This window comes from Lacerta agilis, chromosome 3 (assembly GCF_009819535.1).
Source record: "Lacerta agilis isolate rLacAgi1 chromosome 3, rLacAgi1.pri, whole genome shotgun sequence".
NCBI lineage: Eukaryota > Metazoa > Chordata > Lepidosauria > Squamata > Lacertidae > Lacerta > Lacerta agilis.
The window spans coordinates 65,971,098-65,994,122 of NC_046314.1; the positions used below are offsets into that span (position 1 = coordinate 65,971,098).

Sequence of the window (23,025 nt, forward strand, 5' to 3'; positions counted from 1 at the left end):
TTGAGATGCTACAATCCAATTCCTTGGTGAAGCTGGCACAAACTAAACATTTCAAGCAGTAGGACAAGAAAGAGACGGAGCAAATACTATCCTGATAGGCTACAGAGAATAAAGGAAGTTAAGGCACACATGCAGGCACCAGAAGGTTAGCCTCTGGTACTGTACTTCCTTTCAAGAAGTATGTTTTTTAGTTATTATTTTTGACCTTTGAGAAGCTTAGCTCCTTGATGTGAATTAACTGTGGTCCGACTGTGATAACAGTCCCAGGATGTAGCTCATGCTGATTTCGTGGCAGCAGTACCACATGTGGCAATAGGCATGTGCAGGGCAATAGCACATTCATAACTTTGTGTACTTATCTTATGGCATCCTAGGATTGTGGTACTTTAGCACATTTCCTCCTTGCGCCACTAGAATAATGAAAGGAGTCCTAGACAGTGCTGCAGCTACTCCCCATTCTCCGGTTAACCCAATTTCCAAGAGAGGGTATCACTAGTGTTTGGGGGAAAGCTGAAGCATAGCTTCTTTGCATATCAGCTAGGTCTTCTCATATTACCTAAGCTGTGTGAATAGGAGCTGGGTGGGCACAACTCCCACACTATCAATGTAATGTACAAAGGGGACTGTTGACTTGTAATGCGGTGCTGGGGGGGTGCTTGCCAAAGCCCCTAGGATGGCACTGGTGACTGGAAACTGGGTTTCTCATAAACAAGTCATGCCAGACAAATCTCATTTCTTTTTTTGATAGAGTTACAAAGTTGGAGGAGCAGGGGAATGTACCCAGGAGTAACATACCTTGATTTCACTAAGGCTTTTGATAGAGTCCCCCATGATATTCTTGGGGAGAAGCTGGTAAAATGTGGGCTGGACGAGGTAACTGTTAGGTGGATTGGTAGCTGGTTAACTGACCTAACTCAAAAGAGTGCTCACTAATGGTTCCTCATCACCCTGGGGGAAAGTGGCAAGTGCTGCAAGGTTCTGTCCTGGACCCGTTGTTGTTAAATGTCTTTATAAACGACTTGGGTGAAGGAATTGAGGGGATGATAAGATGATTTTCAGATGACACTAAATTGGGATGGGTAGCTAATGCTGCAGAATCAGGATTCAATAGGCCTCAGTGTTTACATCTTTCAAGTATTATAAGTGAATAGGTGTTTCACAGGTGAATGGTTAGACTTTCATCTGTAAATGCCACAATAGGTTTAGAAACTGGTTTTTAAAATCTCAACAACTAATATTAATTTAACTTCACATACCAGTGGAGTTTAGGGTGCAGAGGAGAGACTAAAGGCATGTTACCAAGTTCTTTTCAAGCCCTTCAGAAAGAGTGGAGCAAATAGCCCTTCAGTTGAAACAGCAGTGACAGAAACATTCCTCCCTTTCTCCCTTTCTCCAGTAACCAACAAATAATGCTATGACCTTAAGCATATATAAATATATTTAGCACTTGCTGTGCAACATATTTATTGGTGTTGAGTGGCCTGGAGGTTAATCAAAATGAGTCTGGTGATCTCAGCTTCTTTCTTAATGGACTCTACTTCATACTGTAGAATGGATGTAGCACAGTTTGTCACATTCAGTTATCGTTCTACTCAAAACAAGAGTAACAGTGAGTCAGAAAGAAAAGATAAAATTCCTTCATGCCCTCGGTCCTGGAAGCTGCCTGTCACAGGCTATACCCTAGGACACTTTAGTCATCTAGAGTTCTAGGTTGTATCCTAAATCAGATTTTTGCATAAAACACATTGTAGGTCTCTATCATTTCATGTAAAGGTCCTGCCATTTTTCTGGAAAAAGAGGTGCCAGAACTCACTACGAATGCCTCCCTTGTTCTCTTATAATGGCAATGGCGCCCACCTGAGAGGTGCCGGAGTGGAATTCTGGTGAGTTCCAGCAGGAAAAAAAGCCCTGGGTCCTTCTACTATATTGTATGCAGAGTGTGGTATATGCAGTTTATATATAATAGGCATGCAAAAAATACATTAGTACCAAAATTTATATCCAGACTGTTGGGCAGGTAAGATTTGGAATTTTACATTGTCGGATGAAGTAGATATGTTGAAAGCAGGATTGTAGGTGCCTCGTGCCTGGATATTTCTTGTCTGAAGAAGGCCTTAAGTATTTTAACGCTTCTGACTAAATATTAACATGGAAAAGCTCTTCTACCCCTTCCTCCTGTATTTTGCCTATGGGAATTGGTGATCTTTCCTCAGCTATTGGGTCTCTTTCGTACTCTCACCTGCTGCCAGGCACTCCCAACTAGGATTCTTGTCACTTCTATGCCCATCTTTGAGCTCTGCTACCCAATTGACTATCATCCACTTACATCTTGCATGTAGCCCAAGGCCTTTTTTGTCTAATCTTGTCAGACTCTCAATTTTCTTATCAGAATAATCAGACCTGTCCCTGTACCACTAGAATCTCTTCCTCTGCTACCTAGTCTTTTCTTCATAGTTGTAATAGGGCCCCTGTTCCTCCTTTTGCCTCCATCTTTGTTAGCACCAGAGCATTGCACGTCAAGGTAATACTGTTAATAATGCATTTCTCTACATGTTGCTGCTACAACAAAAGTAATACCCCTCTTCAAAGTACTGTCCTATACAGCTACCTAGGAACTTCCAGATAAGAGATTAGCTTTGTTCTATAGTAAACTTTGCCAACTTAGTGTCATACAGAAGACATTGCATTCCCAAGTCATCATCCATTCTAAAATATCTGGAAGTCCAGGTTGGTGAAGACTGTTCTATACTCACAGGAACCTAACCATAATATGAACATACCGGTAGTTGGGAGAGTAGGTCCTGGATTTCCTCTGGGACAGGGGTCTGCTTTTACAGCTTCTAAATTGTATGGGTGACCAATGTGGTTGAAGTTGGCTCAGGAAGAAGTGTGGTCATGCCCCTCTAAGCCATTAAGCTCACTCCATTTTCTTGGGCCATTCACTATCAAAAAGGACATTTGATTACTGTGTGTTCAGCACATACCACATTCATGCTTTTAATCTATGCCCCAAAATGTAAAAATTAGACATCCATCCTTTAAAAATATTTTTTTCCCTGTGTGTTACATGACAGATATATGGCAAGGGACTGTTCCACTGTGCTTTGAAAATCAGTACTTGCACTTTTGAATTGGACTTGGAAGCAGAAAAGCAGTTAGTGGATAAAATTTAGCACTGGTAGTGATATGAAGTGAATAAACTATGCTAGTCAAAGTTCTGTAATCTGTAACCAATTGCAGCTCCTGAACCTTTTAAGAGGCAGTCCTACTTTTAATATATTGTAGTTATCCAGCTGGCAGTTTGCCAGGACATGGTAATCCAGCAGGCAGATTACCAGGACATGGGTAGGGAGATACTGTGTGCAGTCAGATGTCACACTAAACCATAGTTTAGTGTGACAAGAACAAGCCACAGTGAGCCTCAGGGTTGTGCAGTCTCCCTTTTCTTCTGGCACAGCTGCAAGGAGGATTTTGGAAGCTTTCACTTCAGGTTTGTCTTAACTGTTAATGCAGTACCCAAATTGCGTAAGTAGGTCGTGTTAAACTTGTTCTAGTCTTGTACAAATCAGTAGTATTGCTGTCAATAACATGTCCCGTATTTTCTGCTTGTGGTGCACTGTAATTTAGGTTGTATTTTTCAGATATTCTCTCTGTGTGTATGTCTGCCTCCTTGGTTTGAACTGGTGAACCCTCCAAATAGAGCACAGAAGATAAAATTGGCTTTATGGTGGTCTATTTCAGAATTGTAGTTTCATAATATTATTACCCATTGAGTAAAGCTTTGGGTCTCTATTTCTTCCTTTAAATGTGGCTGTGAAATATTGTCCTTTTATATGGATATCCTACCTCCATATCCTGTTTCTTTGACAGGCAGTTTCAGTCTCTTGGCTGGAATAAAAAATTAGGGTCACCAGATGAATGAACTTTTCTGCCTTATATGGCGCCCCATTGTTAAAGAAGCTGTCTGGGGGGAGAGATATTCACATAACGTATCAATAGTATCAGTATATTCATACTGGAGTAAGCAGGGTAGCACGTCCCATTTCACCACTCAAGGTGAAACAGGAAGTACCACCTTGCCCCGCTGCTCCTGCTCACGCTACCATGTCTACGGCTGGTGAAGAAACAGTGCCAAGATGATGGGGCAAGCAGTATACCTGCAGGCATGCCACTTGGGGGGCTTCTGCCACCTGAGGCAGTGGCCTCACCCTGCCTAACAGCCGGGCCAGCTCTGGAAATAAGATCATGCCTGTGAATTTCTCTTTAAAAGGCTTTTCTGCTATCATATTAATCCATGCAAAGCCTTATATACACGAAAAGCTATTTGCATAAGGGCTGTACAAATGTAACAATAATGTCACATGCTGCTTCCCAACCTGGTTTTCAGCAAATCATAGCTTGCCATTTTATCCAAACAGTCAAATTGTGTGTTGCTCCTGCTTACAAACCATGATTGCAAACTATAGTGTTATTTCCAAAGAGCTACATTAAGTTAACTTAGGCTTCCTCAACCTCAGCCCTCCAGATGTTTTTGGCCTACAACTCCCATGATCCCTAGCTAGCAGGACCAGTGGTCAGGGATGATGGGAATTGTAGACTCAAAACAACTGGAGGGCCAAGGTTGAGGAGACCTGAGTTAACCAGATCTGAGTTTACATGAGGATCACTCACCTTTTGATAATTAGCATTTTCAGATAATATGTTTTCTGTTTGTTTTTGTATGTAAGGTTTGCCTTTACAACACAAATTATTTCAAGTATATAACTATATAGCATTTGTTAATGCAGAACAGGCCTCTTGTTACAGGGCAAGGAGATTGTGTCAACCTAGACTCATGCTGCATAACAGTTTTGCCTCTGTTTTTAGGACAATTTAAAAGATACCATATTTACATAAGAAAAGCTTGATTTCACGATAGTCTTTCAAAGTTTATGCCAAATGTTCCTTTTCTCTCTCCCCTCCCCTTTTGTCATTATCCTTTGGAGAATTGCACAACTGTGCATTTTTAATATTTTTCCCTACATGTCATCACAAGCTTCGTCAGGGGAATGACATTGTATGCCAGTTGTCTCCTTCATATCAAAAGAAATCCTTTGCCTCTTTACAGAAAATGAGGAAAGTTTGCTTTCCACAGAGCAAAGGACAAAACTGACTTGGAAAGAATTCTCTTTGCTTATGCCACATGTTCTTTACATCTTGGGAAGTTCCCAGGGTATCAAGAACAAATTTAACCTAGTGTTAATTAGAACACTTTTTTACCTACTCCAACATTAAAAACAATAAAAAAAACATAGTTTCCTGCTTATCTCTGAATGTTCAGTTGCAATGTTCACATTGGTACAAGTATTGAGGGGGGACGACTCATGTTGCACACGTTGACTGCATTTACAGAGTAGAAAGAAAACTGCATATTTATTTTCTCAATCATACATGCAATCCTATATCCCAGAGGGATATATGGGAATCCTGTGGAACCCACATTGTAAACTATTCATCTCCTGCATAATCTTCTGAATTTGACTATCCAGATAGGAGCAGAACCACTGCAAAGCTTCCCCAATTTAAAAAGTATTCAATGGTTGAGGATACTGAAAAGAAACAACATCACCCACCCACCGTCTCTCTCTCCTAACAAAGGTGATCATCCAAGGCAGTCTCAGTGCCAAATCCAGGCCTAAACCTCAACTGAAATGGATCAGAGAATCATCCTAACCCAAGAGAGCCAGGACTTGGAAATTTTGCCCAGGAAGGGGGCTTTTGCAGTTGGTTTATGATTATTTAGATTTTCCAGGTCCAAATAAGGATTTTTCAGAACCACAACCTTTTTTAGGCAGCCTGGGACTACCTCTTCTCATAATAAGGCATTTATCACCTTGGCCCAATCAATCATCCTGCCCATACAAGATTTCATAAACTAGGAAAGGCAAGAATCAAACATGTAAGTGGTTTCACAGATCTGTTCAAACATCTTGTTCACATCCTCAAACTGCATCAATTGGAACTAATCCAACAATGCTGGACCAGATAGCACATTGGACACCTCAAGTTGACCTACCAAAACTCTGGAGTCCAGATCATAGTGGATGCAAGCAAATTTATTGTGCTTTGCAAACAAAATGCAGGAGGCAATTGTTGATTCCAAAATCTTATTAGGGCTAGAATGCTATAGACCACCCAGAGAAGCTTTGCTAAACAGAAGTGAAAGTGTGTAATGGAGGCAGTGAGAAAACATGTGTTCATCTTTGCTGCCACAGAGTACCATTGAAAATGAGCACATACTAGTGATCAGTTTCATATGTCAGCTTGTATTCAAGTAATGTCACAGCTTTCTTCATCATCCTCAACTCCAGGGTATACCATGAAGCTACCCAAGCTTTTCTAAGTGAAGGAGAACATTTGGGAGGGATCATGTCAACCATTCAGGTCATCTCTTCATTCCATAGGAGCATTATTCATATCAGCCAGGAAATTCCCCAAAGTCCTCTGGAATCCATAAGGATTCATCAGGTTCCAGGGCTGGACCACCCTCACTGTTTTCATTCTTGCAGAGGGGAAAAGTCACTGTCATCCTCAGCAGCTCTGACCATGACAAAGAAACAGATGTAAGATTCCTCTCTCTCAGAACACCCTCTTAACTGTTGTTCTAATCACATTTTAGGATAGCCCATGATGGTAATAAAGTCTTGGCCCGCCCTAGATCTCATGGCCTTGGTGTGAACATTTATGACCTCCAGGACCAACAGCCTGGAAGGCCTCACCAGCACATTCAGTACCACCTCTGTCAGCTCACACAGGAAGGCTGCTAGGCAGTGGGGGAAATGGTACACTCGCAGAATCCCCAATCTGTTCCATTCACCCAGCACAAGATTCAAACATTCTAGATTTGCAGTTAGTTACATAGGAAACCAGGACAAAGATACTGAATTCCTGTTGACTACACAGAAGTTCATCTTCCCCTTTCCCCTTCCAAATCTTACCTGTTGCTGAGCCAACTAGCCAGCTTGCCCCCATTCAGGTCCTGGTTATACAGGCCAGGTCAGCCACTAGTGAATGAGGGAGATCTTATTATAAACTGACCTTGCATTTCAAAGCAGCATCCGAAGACCTGACATCTGCCTGATAGGACAGCCAACACACCTCCAGCTGAAGGAATGACCAGAAAATTGAGCAGCCCTTAACTGACTGAACCACATATCCCCTACCCAGCTCAACCCTGTCCCCTCAGAGGGCCCTTCTATCTCCACATGATCCAAGTAGAAGATAGGCAGGTGGCACAGCATCTGGGCAGATTGTCTGTTCTTCTTCTCCCTATCCTGCTTGGGGTGGGGTTATTGGCAGATGTATACCACACAAGTATTAGGTAGTAGAGCAAGGAGTGGTATTTTTGTGAAAACAATTTTGGATTAATGTGTTATAGCTCCACTCAATTTGTGTAACTGCATCTCTTTCCTTTCCTTTTCTATTTTTGTTTAATTGTCGTCTTCATGGCTTGCTTTTGTAGTATGGTAGGCAAAGTGGAATCAAAAGAACTTTTCTTTTTAAGAGCTATCTAGCCCTGGCTTCTTCTTCTTCTTCTTCTTCTTCTTCTTCTTCTTCTTCTTCTTCTTCTTCTTCTTCTTCGTATACCAATGGCAAGCACTTCTCTCTCTTTCCTATGCTTCCATCACTTTCTACATGTCAGCCACACAACAACTTGAACCTCATATAATATTAAGCTGTGTCCATTTTAAAGTAACATGTATTTTCCATTTAAAGATCTGCATGGTACTTGATTGTAGCTTGGATTGTAGAACGAGCCCCAAAATGTTGATTACTAATTCAGTAATAAGCTCCCAGCAAATCAGTCCCCTCCTCATGCAGGCAAAGACTAACTGGCTGCCTCTTCCTTAGGTGTTTGTGAATGCTAAAGTATGAATTCTGTGACTAACCAAAGTGTCCTGTGCAGTAAGAAACATAATAAGAGCTTGTGCACGTGTGTGTGCTTTCTCTTTACTCAGGCAAGGCAGTTTTCCTGTCATCAATCAGAGCGGCATTATGGGATCCAGCTCTCCCTACACCCAGCCAATGAACAACAACTCAAGCCTGATGAACCCTCAAGCTCCTCCTTACAGCATGGCACCTAACATGGTGAACAGTTCCACAGGTAATGGTTGGTAACTTTTCAGGAACGGCTGTTTTTTTTCCAAGGTAGACACCCTTAAGGCTGCTATTCCATATCCACTTACCTGGGAGTAAGCCCTATTGAACCGGGTGGGACTTACCTCTGAGTACATTAGGTTGTACTGGATGGTGCAAAAGGTTTCTCATGTGCAGCTGGTTCTGTGTTCCTTAACACAGGAGTTTCCTTTTATTGTATCAAATCCTACGTATGTTACACCCTTAGGTCGTCTTCTATTTTTCCTTGAAAATGTGAACATGGCATGTTTGAAAACTGACAGGTCTGAAAGAAGACTGTGTTTTGTTTAAAATGTAGTAGGTTTTCTGAAGCTGGTGCTGCTGTAATTAAGCAACATAACTGACATCCTCTTAGGTTAAAAACCTGAACAACAAGGTACCAATAGTCACTCACTGTGTTCAGAATAAAGTAATTACTGGAAGTCCCAGTAATTATGTTCACTCATTGAAATAGACAAAAAAAATGAACAAAACAAATAAAATTAACAAAGGGTCTTTTCCATTTATATTTCTTTGCAGGAATACCATGCCAGGCATCTGTTTGTTGGTGGGATTGTTCAAGTGCTCATTTGCATTTGATGTGGACTCAAACCATTCTCCCTAGCAATACATTATTTCTTTTCTCATTCCCATCCCCAACTTATTACATTCATTAATATGTTGTAGTGTGCAATTGCATAGTAACTAGATTTCCTTTAATTACAGTTAAGTCATACTCCAAATAAGCCTACTGAAATCAATGGACTTTAGTTAGTCATTACTAACAAGACCATTGATTCCAGTGGGACTACTCAGGGTGTGACTTAGTCCGATACAACCATAGAGGGCAAGGCTATCCAACCATGTATTGCTGTGGTGGATGGCAAAAATGGTTACTCCTGTCCTAAAACTATTGCTTTTTACATGGTTGCTGGGAATAATCCAGGAAGTATAATGTGGTGTATGCAAGACAGAGAGAGTGATTGGGTTTAATTGCTGGGCTGCAGATGACTTCTTAACATTATTTCATGATTATTGGAGAGAGGAACCACTGTTACTAACCTGCTTTCTGCAGCAGCACCTTTAGATTTTATTTTGTTTTTAAGGCAAATCTAGCAATGGCTTCTTGTGCTTATCTGCTCAGGACACCACTGCCAGCGAAAATAGAGTTCAGTTGCCTTTTAAAACAAAACAAATTGGTTGCTGCTCCTGCTTCTTGCAGCAGTTTTGGTTCCTCTCTCCTCTCCAGGAGCCCAAAGTAAGGCTAGTGGGCAATCCTTTCCTGCTGCTGCTGCTACTGCTGCCTCTACTTGGCTGCTGGAGGAAAGAAGCCTATAGTCTCCTCCTAAGTTTCAAAACAGACAGGGGAGCACTTGAATACAATCATTTCCTCATTAAAAGAATAATGTGAGAACCAGCTGATTCTGTCTTTACTTTTTATAGTGATTCCTCCAAACTTTTATGAAGGTGTTACATGCTGGTAGATATTATTATCTCTCCCCCTGCCTTCCCACCCCCGTTCTATCTTTCAGATGATTTGCCTGTTGCTTAAGCAGCATGTTTATGTCGACTGTGAAATTAACTGCCTCGTAACAAAACTCAGAGGGTTCCCCCCCCCACCCCACATACACGTATTGAAAACATGTACAGCTTCTTTGATTCTGCTCCACAACGCAACCAGCCACCCAGCTCTCTTAAACATTTTAAAGTTTTTGATTGCCAAACATTGGTCCTGTTTAATTCTTTTTCTGACAGCTGAAAATGCACATTGTTGTCCTAGAGTCTCATTATACCTGTTTTTCTACTCTCTAGACAACAGTTTAGCAGAGGTATTCCCACATGTCTTATTTATAATGGTTTTGTGCTGTGTCTTCAGCAAGGGTAAGAATACAGATTGTTAATCAGGGAGATTTTTTTTAAAATGTAAAATAAAATTGCTTCCCTTAGTGTTAGGCAGGAGGTCGTTTGTTTGCCCATGCAGCACACTTTTACTTCAATTGAAAAGGAAAAAATCTATTGAACAGGCCATTAGATAATAGCTTGCTCCCCCCTCCCCCGACCAGAGCTGTCCCAGGTAATACTGTGTTTGGGTTATGTAGTAATGTGTTTTGTCTGCCTGGATGAAATAAAATTACTTTTGAGCATTGAAACTGCACTATAAATCCTGGCTTGCTGTTTAGCAGCAGTAATTTTTTGCCCCTTTTTCTCTGGCCCCCAGAGCTGGAAAAATAACCAACAACAAACAGATGGCAGAGTGCCCTGCCTAAGAAGATTTATGTATTGCAAAGGAATAACCAGTTTAAAGGAAGATTCACAGAGGGGTTTTTTTGTTCAGATAATTCAGCCATTCGTTATTTCATACGGTGGAAATCTGTTCAGTGCAAAACCATTTATCCTAGCAGTCTTTTGTATGGAGTAGTCAGTATTTTTATTGTGTTCTGCATTCCAAAATATTGAATTTTTAAAATAATTGAACCATGTATCAGAGCTTTCTTTATTTCTTTTTTATTTTTGGTTTATGCATTTTTGAGGTTTTCACCTCCATATTTATTAATCCATGGTGTGTCCTGTAAAAATATAGTATGTGCACTGGTAGTAGTGCTTGTTGTGGTTTATTTGTTTCAGCCATTGACCGTAAAAAAGAACAGACAGACTAAAACAATGGCTTTAACCAGCAATCATAATCAAGATCATGCAAACAACCCCCCAAAATGTACTATGTTACAATAATTCACTCTATTTTAAATAAAACTCCACAGCCAGTTTCCAACCCTCAGTCTACTACAAGAAAATAAAATAATTTTATGTTGCTTTCCAGAAGTCCGAGCTTGTAACTTCTCTATTTTTGTTTTCCACAAGAAATTATTTTCCCCCTTGTAGATATAACTTGTTTCATGATTTTTTAGTAACTGCTGATGAAATCTATTACATGCATGTTCAAAGATGACACAGGCGTATAGTAGATGTCTTCGTTTATCTCCTTCCTAAAAAATTACTGAAGTAAGCAAAAATGTATGTTGCAATAGCACTCATCCAGGATCACTGAGGGCATTTGAAATCTTAGCAGGGTCAAGGCTCAGATTGAATTTAGGCAGATCAATTAAACATTTTTTCCAGACCATGAGCACATTTTGATCACATATCAGGTTGTTGAATTGACTCTAGCCAATTGAGAAGGATCACTTTGCTCAAAAGTGTCCCTGAAGTGTAAACTTTGATTTAGCAGCTGGCAATTCTGTACCCTTGATACAATTTACAGAAAAGGCTTCCATCATTTTAGTTGTGAAGATGGGACATAAGCAATCTTGGGATACCAAATATTTAATGGGATATAATTAATTGAGTCTGTTCATATAGACAAAGCTTCAGAAGTCTTAATTTCTGGCATATGTTTTACCTTAAACCAGAAGTTAAGTAAATGTAAGTAGATTTATAAATAATGTGATGTGAAGGGGCCTATGATGTGTACTCCGCAAATTGTTCTACAAAGTACAGCTAGCTTAAAGAAACAAATTACAGCCACAAAACAACTTAACATACTAATCAGGAAGTGTTGAGAGGAGGATATTTCCTCAGCTGTGAAAGCACAGCATCACAAAACATTACAGTTTTTTGTGCTCTAAGCAAATATATTGGCATCATTATAAGGACTGGTACTGGTGCACATAGTTTGAAAATATTTTACTGGTGAGCTATTTTACATTAGCAAATCCATGATGGAGAAACAAGGGCAGATTCAGACAAGCAGGAGCCTCATGACAGCCATTTAAGAATGACCTATATGGCAGCTGCCTCCTGGCTTTGATCATTTGGTGAAGCCTAGCATTACCATCCCTGCACTTCCCATATTTCCAAGCAGCTATATAAAGATGGCAATGCTGACTTCCGCCATGTGATAACTGCCTTGGCATGTGGGTGCGGGCAACTTATATCATAAACTTTTATACCAGAGAGCAGGAGACCTGTGGCCATCCAGTTGTTGCTGGGCTACAGTTCCCCTCATTCTTGCCCATTGGCCATGATAACGAAGGCTGATAGGAATCCAGCAACATAGGGAGAGCCACAAGTTGCCCACCTCTTTTATTCAGTGCTGAATTTAGAAAGTGGGCGGAGAGGGAGATGTTAAGCTCAAGCTTCCCTAGATAGCATGGCCTGCTGCCTAGAAGCCTCAGTCCCCCAGATCTTGAGTGAAATTATTCAGTGAAGAAGGAAGGCCACTCTATCCCTAATCTAAATTACTCTCTTTGTTTATTATTACTTATGTACTACGGTTGAATTTAGCATTGAAAGCAGTTTCCAGGGTTCAACCATAGTGGTGTTTGGCGGTACTTTTAAGTGACTCCTATGGATTCTGGACAGTATTCTCGAAGCTACTAACATGAGTTTGGCCAAACTGCGGGAGGCAGTGAAGGATAGGCGTGCCTGGCGTGCTCTGGTCCATGGGGTCACGAAGAGTCGGACACGACTGAACGACTGAACAACAAATGGATTCTGTATGTCTGATTTCATCTCCAGAAACTAACTTAAATATAAGTTTTGCCATCATTCATGTATATAATCATCATCGCTTTACATCAAGACCTGAGAAAAATTGTTATCTCTATCTCCCTGTTCCCAGGCTATTCATTCATTAAGAAACTCAGGATGGTGTGCAAGGTTCTCTCTCCCCCCCCCCACCTTTTATCCACACACCAATCCTGGGATAGTAAATGGCCCAAAGTCACCAAATACTGCATTTTGATGCGCACCCCCCCCCCCCAAAAACAGCTTCAATACCAATTGAGAATTGCTCATCAGGTAAAGACATACCGGTACCTCCCCTGTCTCAACCCAGTGGTGTGAAGATCGAGCAGGCAACTTTGATACACATCAAAGTATGCTGACATGTACAGTAGTGTGCAAACACAGCAAAAAAGAACAATTTTGTTCTGTTTTAAGCCAGCAATGTGTGCACAACCTGAGTCAGACCAATTCTAGTCCAGTATACCTTCCCCCCCCCCTTAGACTAATGGTCTTAACCACTATTAGCACACTTGTTCTCATGTGATTCCTGCAGCACATTATAGAAAGATTCAGCTACATGTAGAAACATAGTCCTCAGGATAATGGCCAAACCTGAAACCGGCATTCGTCCTATAACCACCCATGCCCATATGTACTATGAATGGGCACAGGAAAGATGACCAGCATTTTCAGAGATGTCCCTATTGCCCCCAAATTGTAGCTCTGGAGCAGGAAACAGAAAAATCAAAAGATAATAGTTGCAGCTCTGCCAGTGGAATTTAAACAGTGCTACAGATACCGATTTAGATGACTGTCACTTCAGCCATCTCCCTGTTCCATTAAGAAAACATGGCAGATACAGAAAACGTCTCTTTAAATAGTGTAGAGCCCCCATGCTCTGAAAGAAAGCCTCCCTTGTGTAATAGGCTTCAGTGAGCAAATAATTATTTAAATAGAATCAGTGTGACTATGAATATGACAACTGTTTCTTCAGTTATAATGCCAGGGGGGTGGGTTATGAGAAAGCAGTGAGGGAATTTCTTCAAAAAGACAGATGAACAGAAGGCTCCCCCCCCCTTTTTTGTTAACAATGGTGGGGATTAATTTCATTTTTGAATTCTAGTGAAAATGGTAGTGCAGTGTGTGATATTACAAGGTGCATCTGAATATACCTGTAATGCAAGTAGGTTTTTATAATCAATTTTTATTGCAGGCACAAAAAGTGTTACTCCATCTACTTTTTCTTTTTTCTTTTTATTATTATTTTTTTGCTCTTGTGGTTTTCCTGTCACTTAGTCCAGTTGTGTCTCAACCAAAGCACGTTTGCAGTTTCTGCAGCCATTTGCCTCAAACCAAAGCTCAGTGTACACTCGGGTATACAGTGCAGAAATCCTCAGTATTTTACAGCAGTAGGAAATCCATGCACAGAATCACATTTGAGCGAATGAAGCTGTTCCAGACACAGGGAAAAACTAGTGAGTGCACAGAGATCCTGTGCTGTGAAAAGCTGGTTAGGCTGGGCAGTCATGCAGTTTTGCATAATCTGTCTCCTACTGATTCAGACTTCAGAATCCATTTTTTTAAAGATGGCCTTACATTGCAGAAATATCCGGGGGGGGGGGTGTTTCTGGGCATATACCGGTACTCTGATATGGAGCTCTGCTGCCAAGCTCATTCACTGGGCTTAAAGTGAGCCTTTGTGCAAGGACCAGATCTCAGGAGCTGAAATGGTGCACAAAACTGTCCCATACAGCTCCATTCAGTATGTGCATGAACTGGAGCTCCTGCAGAGCTTTGGGTCAGATTGTCCCTTTTAAAATAAAGGGCAGGTGTGTGTGTAACTGCCATTAGATTATGCTGCAGATACACATTTACTCTCCTCACAGCAACCTTGCTTTTTCTGTATGTTTTTGTCCGCAAGAAAAATGACACGAGCTATTCCACCCACCAACCCTCCTTTTTAAAACAAAGCAATGAGCAGTCACCTCTCTTTCTTTCCTGCCTCAAAGCCAAATCAAATCCACCCTTTACTTTTTCTAGCAGATAGGGTGTGATTTTCCACGTTTCACTTGATACAACCCCAAACACCTTGGTACAGCATCACAGTTAAAATCGAAGGCCACAAACTATCTGAACGTTTTCTTACAAAGGCTTAAGACCACATTGGGCCAGTGGCAGCTAAAATACTGGGCTACTTGGAACATAGGTTTATATGAAGTCTAGCATGTAGTCTTGGGCAAATCTCTCAGCCAAACCTACCTCACCAGGTTGTTATGACTTTAAACTCATTGCGTGGTAGTGCACCCATGGTTTGCACACAGACAGTTGTACGTTCAATCTCCAGATGGAACTATCTTGTTTAGGAGGACTGAAAGGGACTCCTTCCTCAGTCGGAGTAGACAGTGCTAGGCTGGTAGTCTGACGGCATCAGGCAGCAGCATCTGGAGGAAGAAGGGGAAGTGAATGTAATCAAATATTTTTACTGGTTCTGGTGGATTGGACCCAGAATTGTTAAGTCCCGACCTGGGTTCTTCCTGAAGAATCCAAAATTCAGTCTAATGATTTTCTGTGGGCTATTTTTCCACATAATGATCACCGTTGCCTCTCCTATAGGTGGCTGGCTGGACAAGCATGGCATCTAGCCCAGGAATACAGATCCCTGACTGTAGGACAGTCTCATGATACTTGACTGCAGTTTAACTCACATGTGAGCTAAGTTTGGTGTGGTATATAGCTGGAACAGGACCTTGACCCATATTTTCTTTTTTAAATTATTCTGACTTTCAACTTCTTATAATAAAGCCTGGGGCTAGTTCTTGGAACCTATTCACTCTACATTGCAACTCTTTTTCAATCACAGATTTCACTGTTATCTTCTTCTTTTTAATGTTTTATATATTTGTAGTTTGTGGGCAGGATCATTAGGGTCACTGGAGAAGAGAGCGTGTGTGTGCACGCACGTGCCTTAATTTGCTGGAATTGTGACAATAGTGTTCTTTCACTGTTAGAAAAGAGGTCAAAATAATACCCTCAGTTTGTCATTGGACTAGAAAGCAAAGGGATACCAGCCGCAAATCCCTTGGAAGCATTGTTGTAAGTCTTTACAAAGCATTTCAACAAAGGATAGAGAAATACCTATGGATGCTACACAAAAGACTATAGTAGTACTTCTTTCTCAAGATGACATGGTAACTTAGATTCAGCTGTTGTTGTGAGCAATTGGTCCTGTGCAATGCAATGCAGATGTTGATTTGCAACTGGATTTGCATTTGAATCCACACCAGTAATGCACATGGAAGGCTTCTTATACATCCCGTTGCTTGATTGGGGCAGCTCATAAGAAGTACATGTCAAAATGCTCTATAGCCCAGCCTGTTTCTCTGGATCCTAATCGATCACTCAGAATTTTATATACAATTTTCAAATTTTACCACCCTTGCAAAATCCTGCAAGCAGCTGAACAGGCCACCTGAAGATTTCACTGCTAGCACAAACTGCTGTTCTGCACAACATAACCACTCCAGCATCATTCAGAAAGCTTGCAATGGCATCACACAAACTTGCAGCTAGTGAATTGGCAACCAAATTCAGACTTGCCACTGCTGCAGTTAAATTCAAGTAGGAAAAATGCTGGCCACAAGGAGAGTGGTCTTTTGATTCTGCCCTAAGTCCTACAGCTGTCTCCAGAGCAAATGGGTGAGGTCAGAAATGCAACTAGGATAGCCTTGTGCATTTAGTCACTCTTTGGTTGCTTCGTTATCGTTTCCCTTCCATTCATAAAAAACACTGGCTGTTTCTCAGTTATTGCATTGTTTGGAAATAGACATCTTGTTCCCATTTTTAAAAATACAAGACTGAAACTACTTTTTAAAAAGCCAAGTACTGTAGTAATTTCTGCATTACAATATTTCAAATGCCTTGTTTGGACTACAAACGCACCACAGCAACCTACAAATAAGCCTATGGCAGTTCAAAGATTAGTATTGAGTATATAGTTAGCTGTAAACTCATGTGGCACATGGCTGGGTAGGTTTTTTGGCAGAGCCATTCTCCCAACCTGCAGCGATGTGATGCTAAAGATATTAGCAAATTAGCACCATGAAGCTTGCCAGCTTATTCGCCAGAGTCTTGCTTGCTCTCTCACTGCTGTAATTAAAACTAATTATTTTCTAAAACATAGTAATACATGAATATGTGCAATAATCATTTTGTAGTGGGCAATCTGTGAAGTGTTTTTAAAGCTCCCCCCTTCCCCTTTGGCTTGTTCTCCCACATGTTGGCTGCTGAGTAAAACTCTGCAGTATCATTTTACAGCAAAGCAAAGCAGCCCAATAATAATCAGGCTAGATTTTTATTATTCTGTAATATCCATCATATTTTATTTAGCCTTTCCTTCTCCGTCTACTATTTTTAAACACATTTTGCATAGTTAACAAAAATGTGTTGAGCTTAGTTAGCTATATGTTCTATACCAAATGTTGAGCTCCTTTTGCTCACATACATTTGTGACTGCATTGAGATTTGCAGGCTTCTTTTTTATTTTGGAGGGTAATAACAGAAATGGAAGTTCGACTAATAATATTTTCCTATTTTGTAGCAAAACCTAAAAATGTTCAAAAATGCTTATACTTTAAAATTTGGTTTTACCACTGTATATTCAGTGGAGATTGCAAATACTCTTAAGAATACACACACACACAAACACACTTACGGTGGCAACTGTTTACATAGTACTCTGCAGAATTCTTAAGGGGGAATGTGAAATGCCTCCAAGGCTTGTATTCTAAAATAGTAGGAAATACATCAAATTGGGGGAGGCAGAGACAAGAATAGGAAGGAAAGAATGCGAACAGCAAATTTAAAATATTGCAATGCAATCATTTATATGTGTCCAGTCAAAAGTGAGTCCCACTGAGTTCAGGGGAGCTTCTTCCCAAATGAGTGTGTATAAGGTTAGGCTGTAATCTGAACCACACTTACCAAGGAGTAAGCCCCATTGAACTCAACAGGACTTAGATCTGAGTGGGCAATTGCCTTGCAGCAGTTTAAAGCAAAGGCCTCTTGGGAAAAGTGAGTTCTCAGGAGGGATTAACCAAACAAGAGAGATGACACTATGCACATATTGGGTAGGGACTTTGATGCATGGGGACAGCAAGGGAAAATGTGTGAAGTCAGATTAGATAGTAAGAAACATTTGGGTAACTGACGATGGTAGAGTTGGAGGGTATAATAATTGGTAATAAACGACCAAAAGAGTGAGGCAAGTTTTTTTGAGACCTTTAAAGGTAAGTCCATCCTGGATGAAGGAGGGTATGGGAAACTATGTACAGATTTAAGCAGGGGATCAAGCAATGGGAAAGGCAAATGATTTGTGTAGTGGCATTTTAGAGAGAAGTGAAAAGGCTGAGACATGACAGGGAATGCTGAAAGAGATGTTTCTTGAATCACATCATCAAGATGTTTTGCTCTCACTCAACCCTTTGGGATGTGGAAGGCTGAGAATTTAAGAAATTACCCCCCCCCCCCAATAATTTTACTGGTTTTCATGTAAATACAAGAACAACATGTAACTACAATAACTTGTCCAGTGCTACATTCTTAGAAATTGTTATTTTTAAAGTATTCATTCCCCAGTGTGAGCATCCACTGTTTGTTCACACAGTTTTATACTGTACAGAGAAAACACAATATACATAATTGATCTGAATGTTTCTTTTGACTTTCGGCTTTGAAACAGGAAATTCAGGGGAAATGCAACAATAGCTCTCTACTGCACTTTCCCCACCTTCAAAACAATGAGAAGAAAATGAACATTTCTTTGGCACACCTCTGGAAAGTGTCTGCATAAGTGTTATCTGAACGAGAATGATCAGCATTCAGCTATGTTCCCAGCTGACTTCTTTAAGAAGGAAAATAGCTGAATACCCACAGAACAGATCTACAGAATAATTTACAAGTTGAAGAATGTAGTTGAGTAGGTTGTAGGCTTGGGATTTGGCAACTAAGAGGCTCAGAGAAATATTATGTGATATTTTATAGTGTAATCATACAGATTTTATTGTGGTACTCAGATAACATACCACAAGGGCCAATTCAGACCTTAATTTATTAGTTGGAACAGCTGATGTGAGAATCATTTGCACTTCTGTTTGTCCACTAATGAAGTCATATATGAAACATTGCCACATGAATCTGACCCATGAAGGAGTTGCATGGGCATAAGAGTTTGGGTCAGAACACAAATCCACCTGCACGATCTGTTTATCAGTGATGGGGACATTAAGAGGGAAGCAGAAGCAGGAGTAGGTCTTGTGTTTGTCGTTCCCACTTACGATAGAGTTGCCATATTTCAAAAAGTGAAAATTGGTTGAGCTTTTTTGGCAAATTGGTTGAGCTTTTTAAGGCAAAAGCTGGGTTTTTTAAAATTCCGATGTGAGCCGCCATATGCCAGGACACTATTTTCGGCAGACAAATCCCAGATATGTCCAGGAAATTCTGGACATATTGCAGCCCTAAACTTATGAAGTAAACATCCAAATTGACCATAAGTCAACTGGTGCTTATTCACATCTATGAAAGTGCAGAGGAACCTGTTCCAGAATTGGTGACACTGAAAATGCTCTCATGAAAACCAAATCATCAGTTTCTCTCCAGGTAGCTATAAACTCAGCCATGGGCCTGGATACTCGGGAGTGCCGTATTATTGCATAATAAGTATGCACTATATAGTGACTGCTAAAATGCTAGTATAACCAAAGTCACTTTTCATAATGAAAACATTTGTGCTTGAGAAAGTGACTTAAGAATCAAACATAGTTTGTTACTCCACAAATCCAAGAGGTGCCTAATGAAGTTGTCCGCAATTTTTCAGCATTACCATGGCAAGCTTATATGGTTTGGATTATATTCCTGCCAGTTATTAAAATGAGTCACTCAATAATTAGATATTAAAATTAGACCTTAAAACTGTGTTTCAGGTTTGTAGATCGATTATGTGGGTGTACTAATTTGGTGACATTTTCTCCTATTGCACATATAGCACATTCAAAACTTAATTTGTGAGATCTAAAGGACTTCTCAGCCTCTGTAAAAGATGGAGTATTGATATATTCCAGTTTCTTGTATCATCAGTTTTTGACACCAAGAATCAACCTTGATGCTAAATCGTGCCTCCTGTTTTTGATTAGCCCCTATGGGTCTTGCAGATATGATGACTCCAGGCGAGTCCAAACTGCCCATCCCTCTCAAGCCAGATGGAAAAGAAGATGGGCCTCCTCAGTTTGAGAGCAAAAAGGTACTTCCCTCACCTGCATGTGATGTTGGTTTGGCGCAGCAGAACTCTGCTATTTTGTCCTTCATTCTCTGATTTGAGCTTGCCCTTTTCTGTTCTATCCCGCATGCTCTTTTCCATTCACATGCAATCTATTTTTTATGTTGTTTTATTTTCTTCCCTTCATTGTGTGGATCTGAAAGTTACTAGTTCTTATGGCATTGTAACTCGCGGGGGCAAGGGAACATACGGAAAACCTTGTGGGGAAATTGAGCTACGCCACTGGGTGCGCGGTGGGGGGGGGGGCGAGAATGGGTCTTACCTTGGTACTTGCAGCCATTTCCTCTATCTTTGGTTATAGCTTCCTGTTTTGGCCGTTTCAGCAGCAGCATACTTTTGCTTTCCTGCCTTATTTGATAAAAATAAGGTGAACAGCTTTATTTATTTGTTTCTCTTTATCTCATAAGGGGAAACCCATGCTTGATACTCCATTTAGCTTGAGGGAAGCATGGTGGCATAGCGACTTCAGCCAAGCATCCAGCAAACTTTCCAAATTATATAAATAATGTCGTTTTTATACTTTACATATTATCTATATATCTATATATTTATATGTGTATGTGTTTTCTGTGTGTGTCTGTGTGTGTTTCTCTCTATGTTTTATATAGTTAAAAATAAAAAAATGGTCATTCTGTTTAAACTGGATGTATTTTTTTCATTTTTAATAAAGTTTGCCCTGCCTTTGTCCTCTTTTTTTATTCCTCTACCACAGGATAGCTACATCTCTCAGGGTATTTCACAGCCCCCAACCCCAGGCAACCTGCCAGTCCCTTCCCCAATGTCCCCAAGTTCTGCTAGCATCTCCTCATTTCATGGAGATGAAAGTGATAGCATTGGCAGCCCAGGCTGGCCAAAGACTCCATCAAGCCCTGTAAGTGGCTCTGGCTTTTGTTTTGGTTTTTTTGTACTTATTATATTTTAATGCTTGCTTGTTTGTTTTATAGATTCTTTCCTTCATTATTTATCCACTAAAGGATTTTCTTTCTTTATAATGACAGAGGAGGCTAAATTCTGCCCTAAGTTACGTTCCTGCAGCTCATTGTTTGACTCGGTTCTAGTGGGGAACAGAGCTTGCTTGGCTGAGGGCAAAATTTAGTCCAGTCCTTTTATATAAAAAGATTAAATTTATGTATATCACAGAAGTTGGCTTTTCTTGTAATACAGCAGATGTTGTGAAGAAAACATATTTCTCATAATGCATCAGCTTACAGAGCATGCTAACTGTGTTGGTTAAGGACATTTTGTCTCAGTTACTGGGTCCAAACTCTTTGCAAAACTGTTCCCCCCCACCATTGGGTGTTGAGTAGCATTATCATCTAAAAACAGGAACAAAATTCTCCTTTCTTGAGGAATTGGGTGATTTCAGAGTGTACATTATAGTCTGGAGCAATCATAATCTCCAAATACCCAAACCTATTTGCTGTCATAAAAATATTATACAGGATAAAATTGTATTTATACATTATAGGAAAGTTACTTTTTCAAATTGACAGTATCCACTTGCACTTGAAAAACACATGTAGTCTTCAGACAGCATTGTAGTTTCAAAAGTATTTGTTCATTAAACACAAAATGATTTTGAATAAGATGACGCTGAAATAAAACTGCTAGCACATTTTGGAAATCTAAGCAGGGTCTGCTATGCATTCAAATTGCATTGCAGGAGGTTCGACTAGATTACCCTTGGGATCCCTTCCAATTCTACAGTTCTTTAATTCAACTAAACAATTGTGCTAGTGGAAGCCAGCACAAGTCCTGCTAATGCAATGGGGCTTCCACCGCATGTTCTCCTCTTGTACCCCCCCCCCCATGCTCCTGACCCAAATTGGCTCTGGGAAGTTGGGAGACACACACACTCCAGAACAATGCAGGGGGGAGGAGAGAGGACTTTGTTCTATCTAGCAAGCAGAAGTGCTTTTGCTGACAGAGCGATCATAATGTTGAATTCCTCCTAAAATCTTAACATGATTTATTTAACCACTGCAATTTCGTTAGACAAATAAATAACATTTTAAATAAATTTTGGAGTCCTGACAGCATGAAGAATGGGATTTTCATGTCATCAATTGCAATGATCACTAAATATACTGAAGTGTCTTCAGTTAAATCCTAATTTTCACCAGGACACCTTAATGGAAAAGAAAATTCCAGAAAACAATAAGAGAAATTATTGTATATAGGGATTGGAGGGGGGAATGATCTCTAAGAAGATATTTTCTAAAAAAATATTTTATTAGTATCTGATTTCATCAGACAAATGCTTGATCCAAACTTAGAAAAAGACATGCAGCTGACAACCAAAACAGCAGCACCAGGTCTAGTTCCCACCTCCATGCTGTCTAATACAAGGACATACCAATTTCCCGGTTTTCTAGTCTTCTGCATTTCCCCGTACCACTCCATATCACTGGTGGCCATTGGCAGAGAGACACTGAATATGATGATATTAAGGCACATGTACTAGTGGGAAGCTGGCAGCCCATGAACCAGATGAGGACTGAGGGGCTTCCCCAACCAAACCACACACACAGGCTTGAAAATAACCTTCCATTGGAGCCACAGGAAGGCTATTCTCAAGCCTAATTGCCGCACCAGAAGTAACACACTATACTCCAGCTCCCCTTCCAAAACTCACCACCTTCACCCTGTCCTGCTGCAATTAGACTTGAAAATAACCTCCTGCTGGTGCCAAACGATGGCTGTGTTCAGTCTCCATCAATCCAGCTGCAATCTCCATTAAGATCACTCTTGCTGGCAATCAGGCATGTAAAAACTAGAATTCCCCTTTCAAGCCTAATTGCTTTAGGACGGGGTGGGTGTGATATATGGTATACATTTGGGTGCCCACTGTGACCCTCACCCACTTTTGTTTTGACGCCACTCGTGACCTCCAGAAGGTTGTCTATGGGATAACATACCCTTGGGCTGAAAAAGGTTCCCCATCTTTGTATTAGACATTATGGAAAAGGTCAGGGTTGATATACATACAGCTGCTGCTTTTAATGACAGCCACGTGTTTATCTGGTTTGGTTCATGAA

The 23,025-nt window shown here is 40.5% G+C and overlaps 1 protein-coding gene across 8 annotated transcripts in view; it reads left to right on the forward strand.

Moving 5' to 3' along the window:
* Window positions 1–23,025, forward strand: part of ARID1B (AT-rich interaction domain 1B) — a 440,842-nt gene that overhangs the window by 383,304 nt on the left and 34,513 nt on the right. For 4 of the 8 annotated variants that reach the window (XM_033144053.1, XM_033144061.1, XM_033144057.1 and 1 more), the window contains 3 exons: window positions 7,998–8,143; window positions 19,845–19,951; window positions 20,700–20,858. In XM_033144053.1, the coding sequence (XP_032999944.1) occupies window positions 7,998–8,143; window positions 19,845–19,951; window positions 20,700–20,858 (412 nt within the window). The remainder of the gene's footprint in view (window positions 1–7,997; window positions 8,144–19,844; window positions 19,952–20,699; window positions 20,859–23,025) is intronic. The other 4 variants (XM_033144056.1, XM_033144059.1, XM_033144060.1 and 1 more) reach the window with 2 other exon arrangements.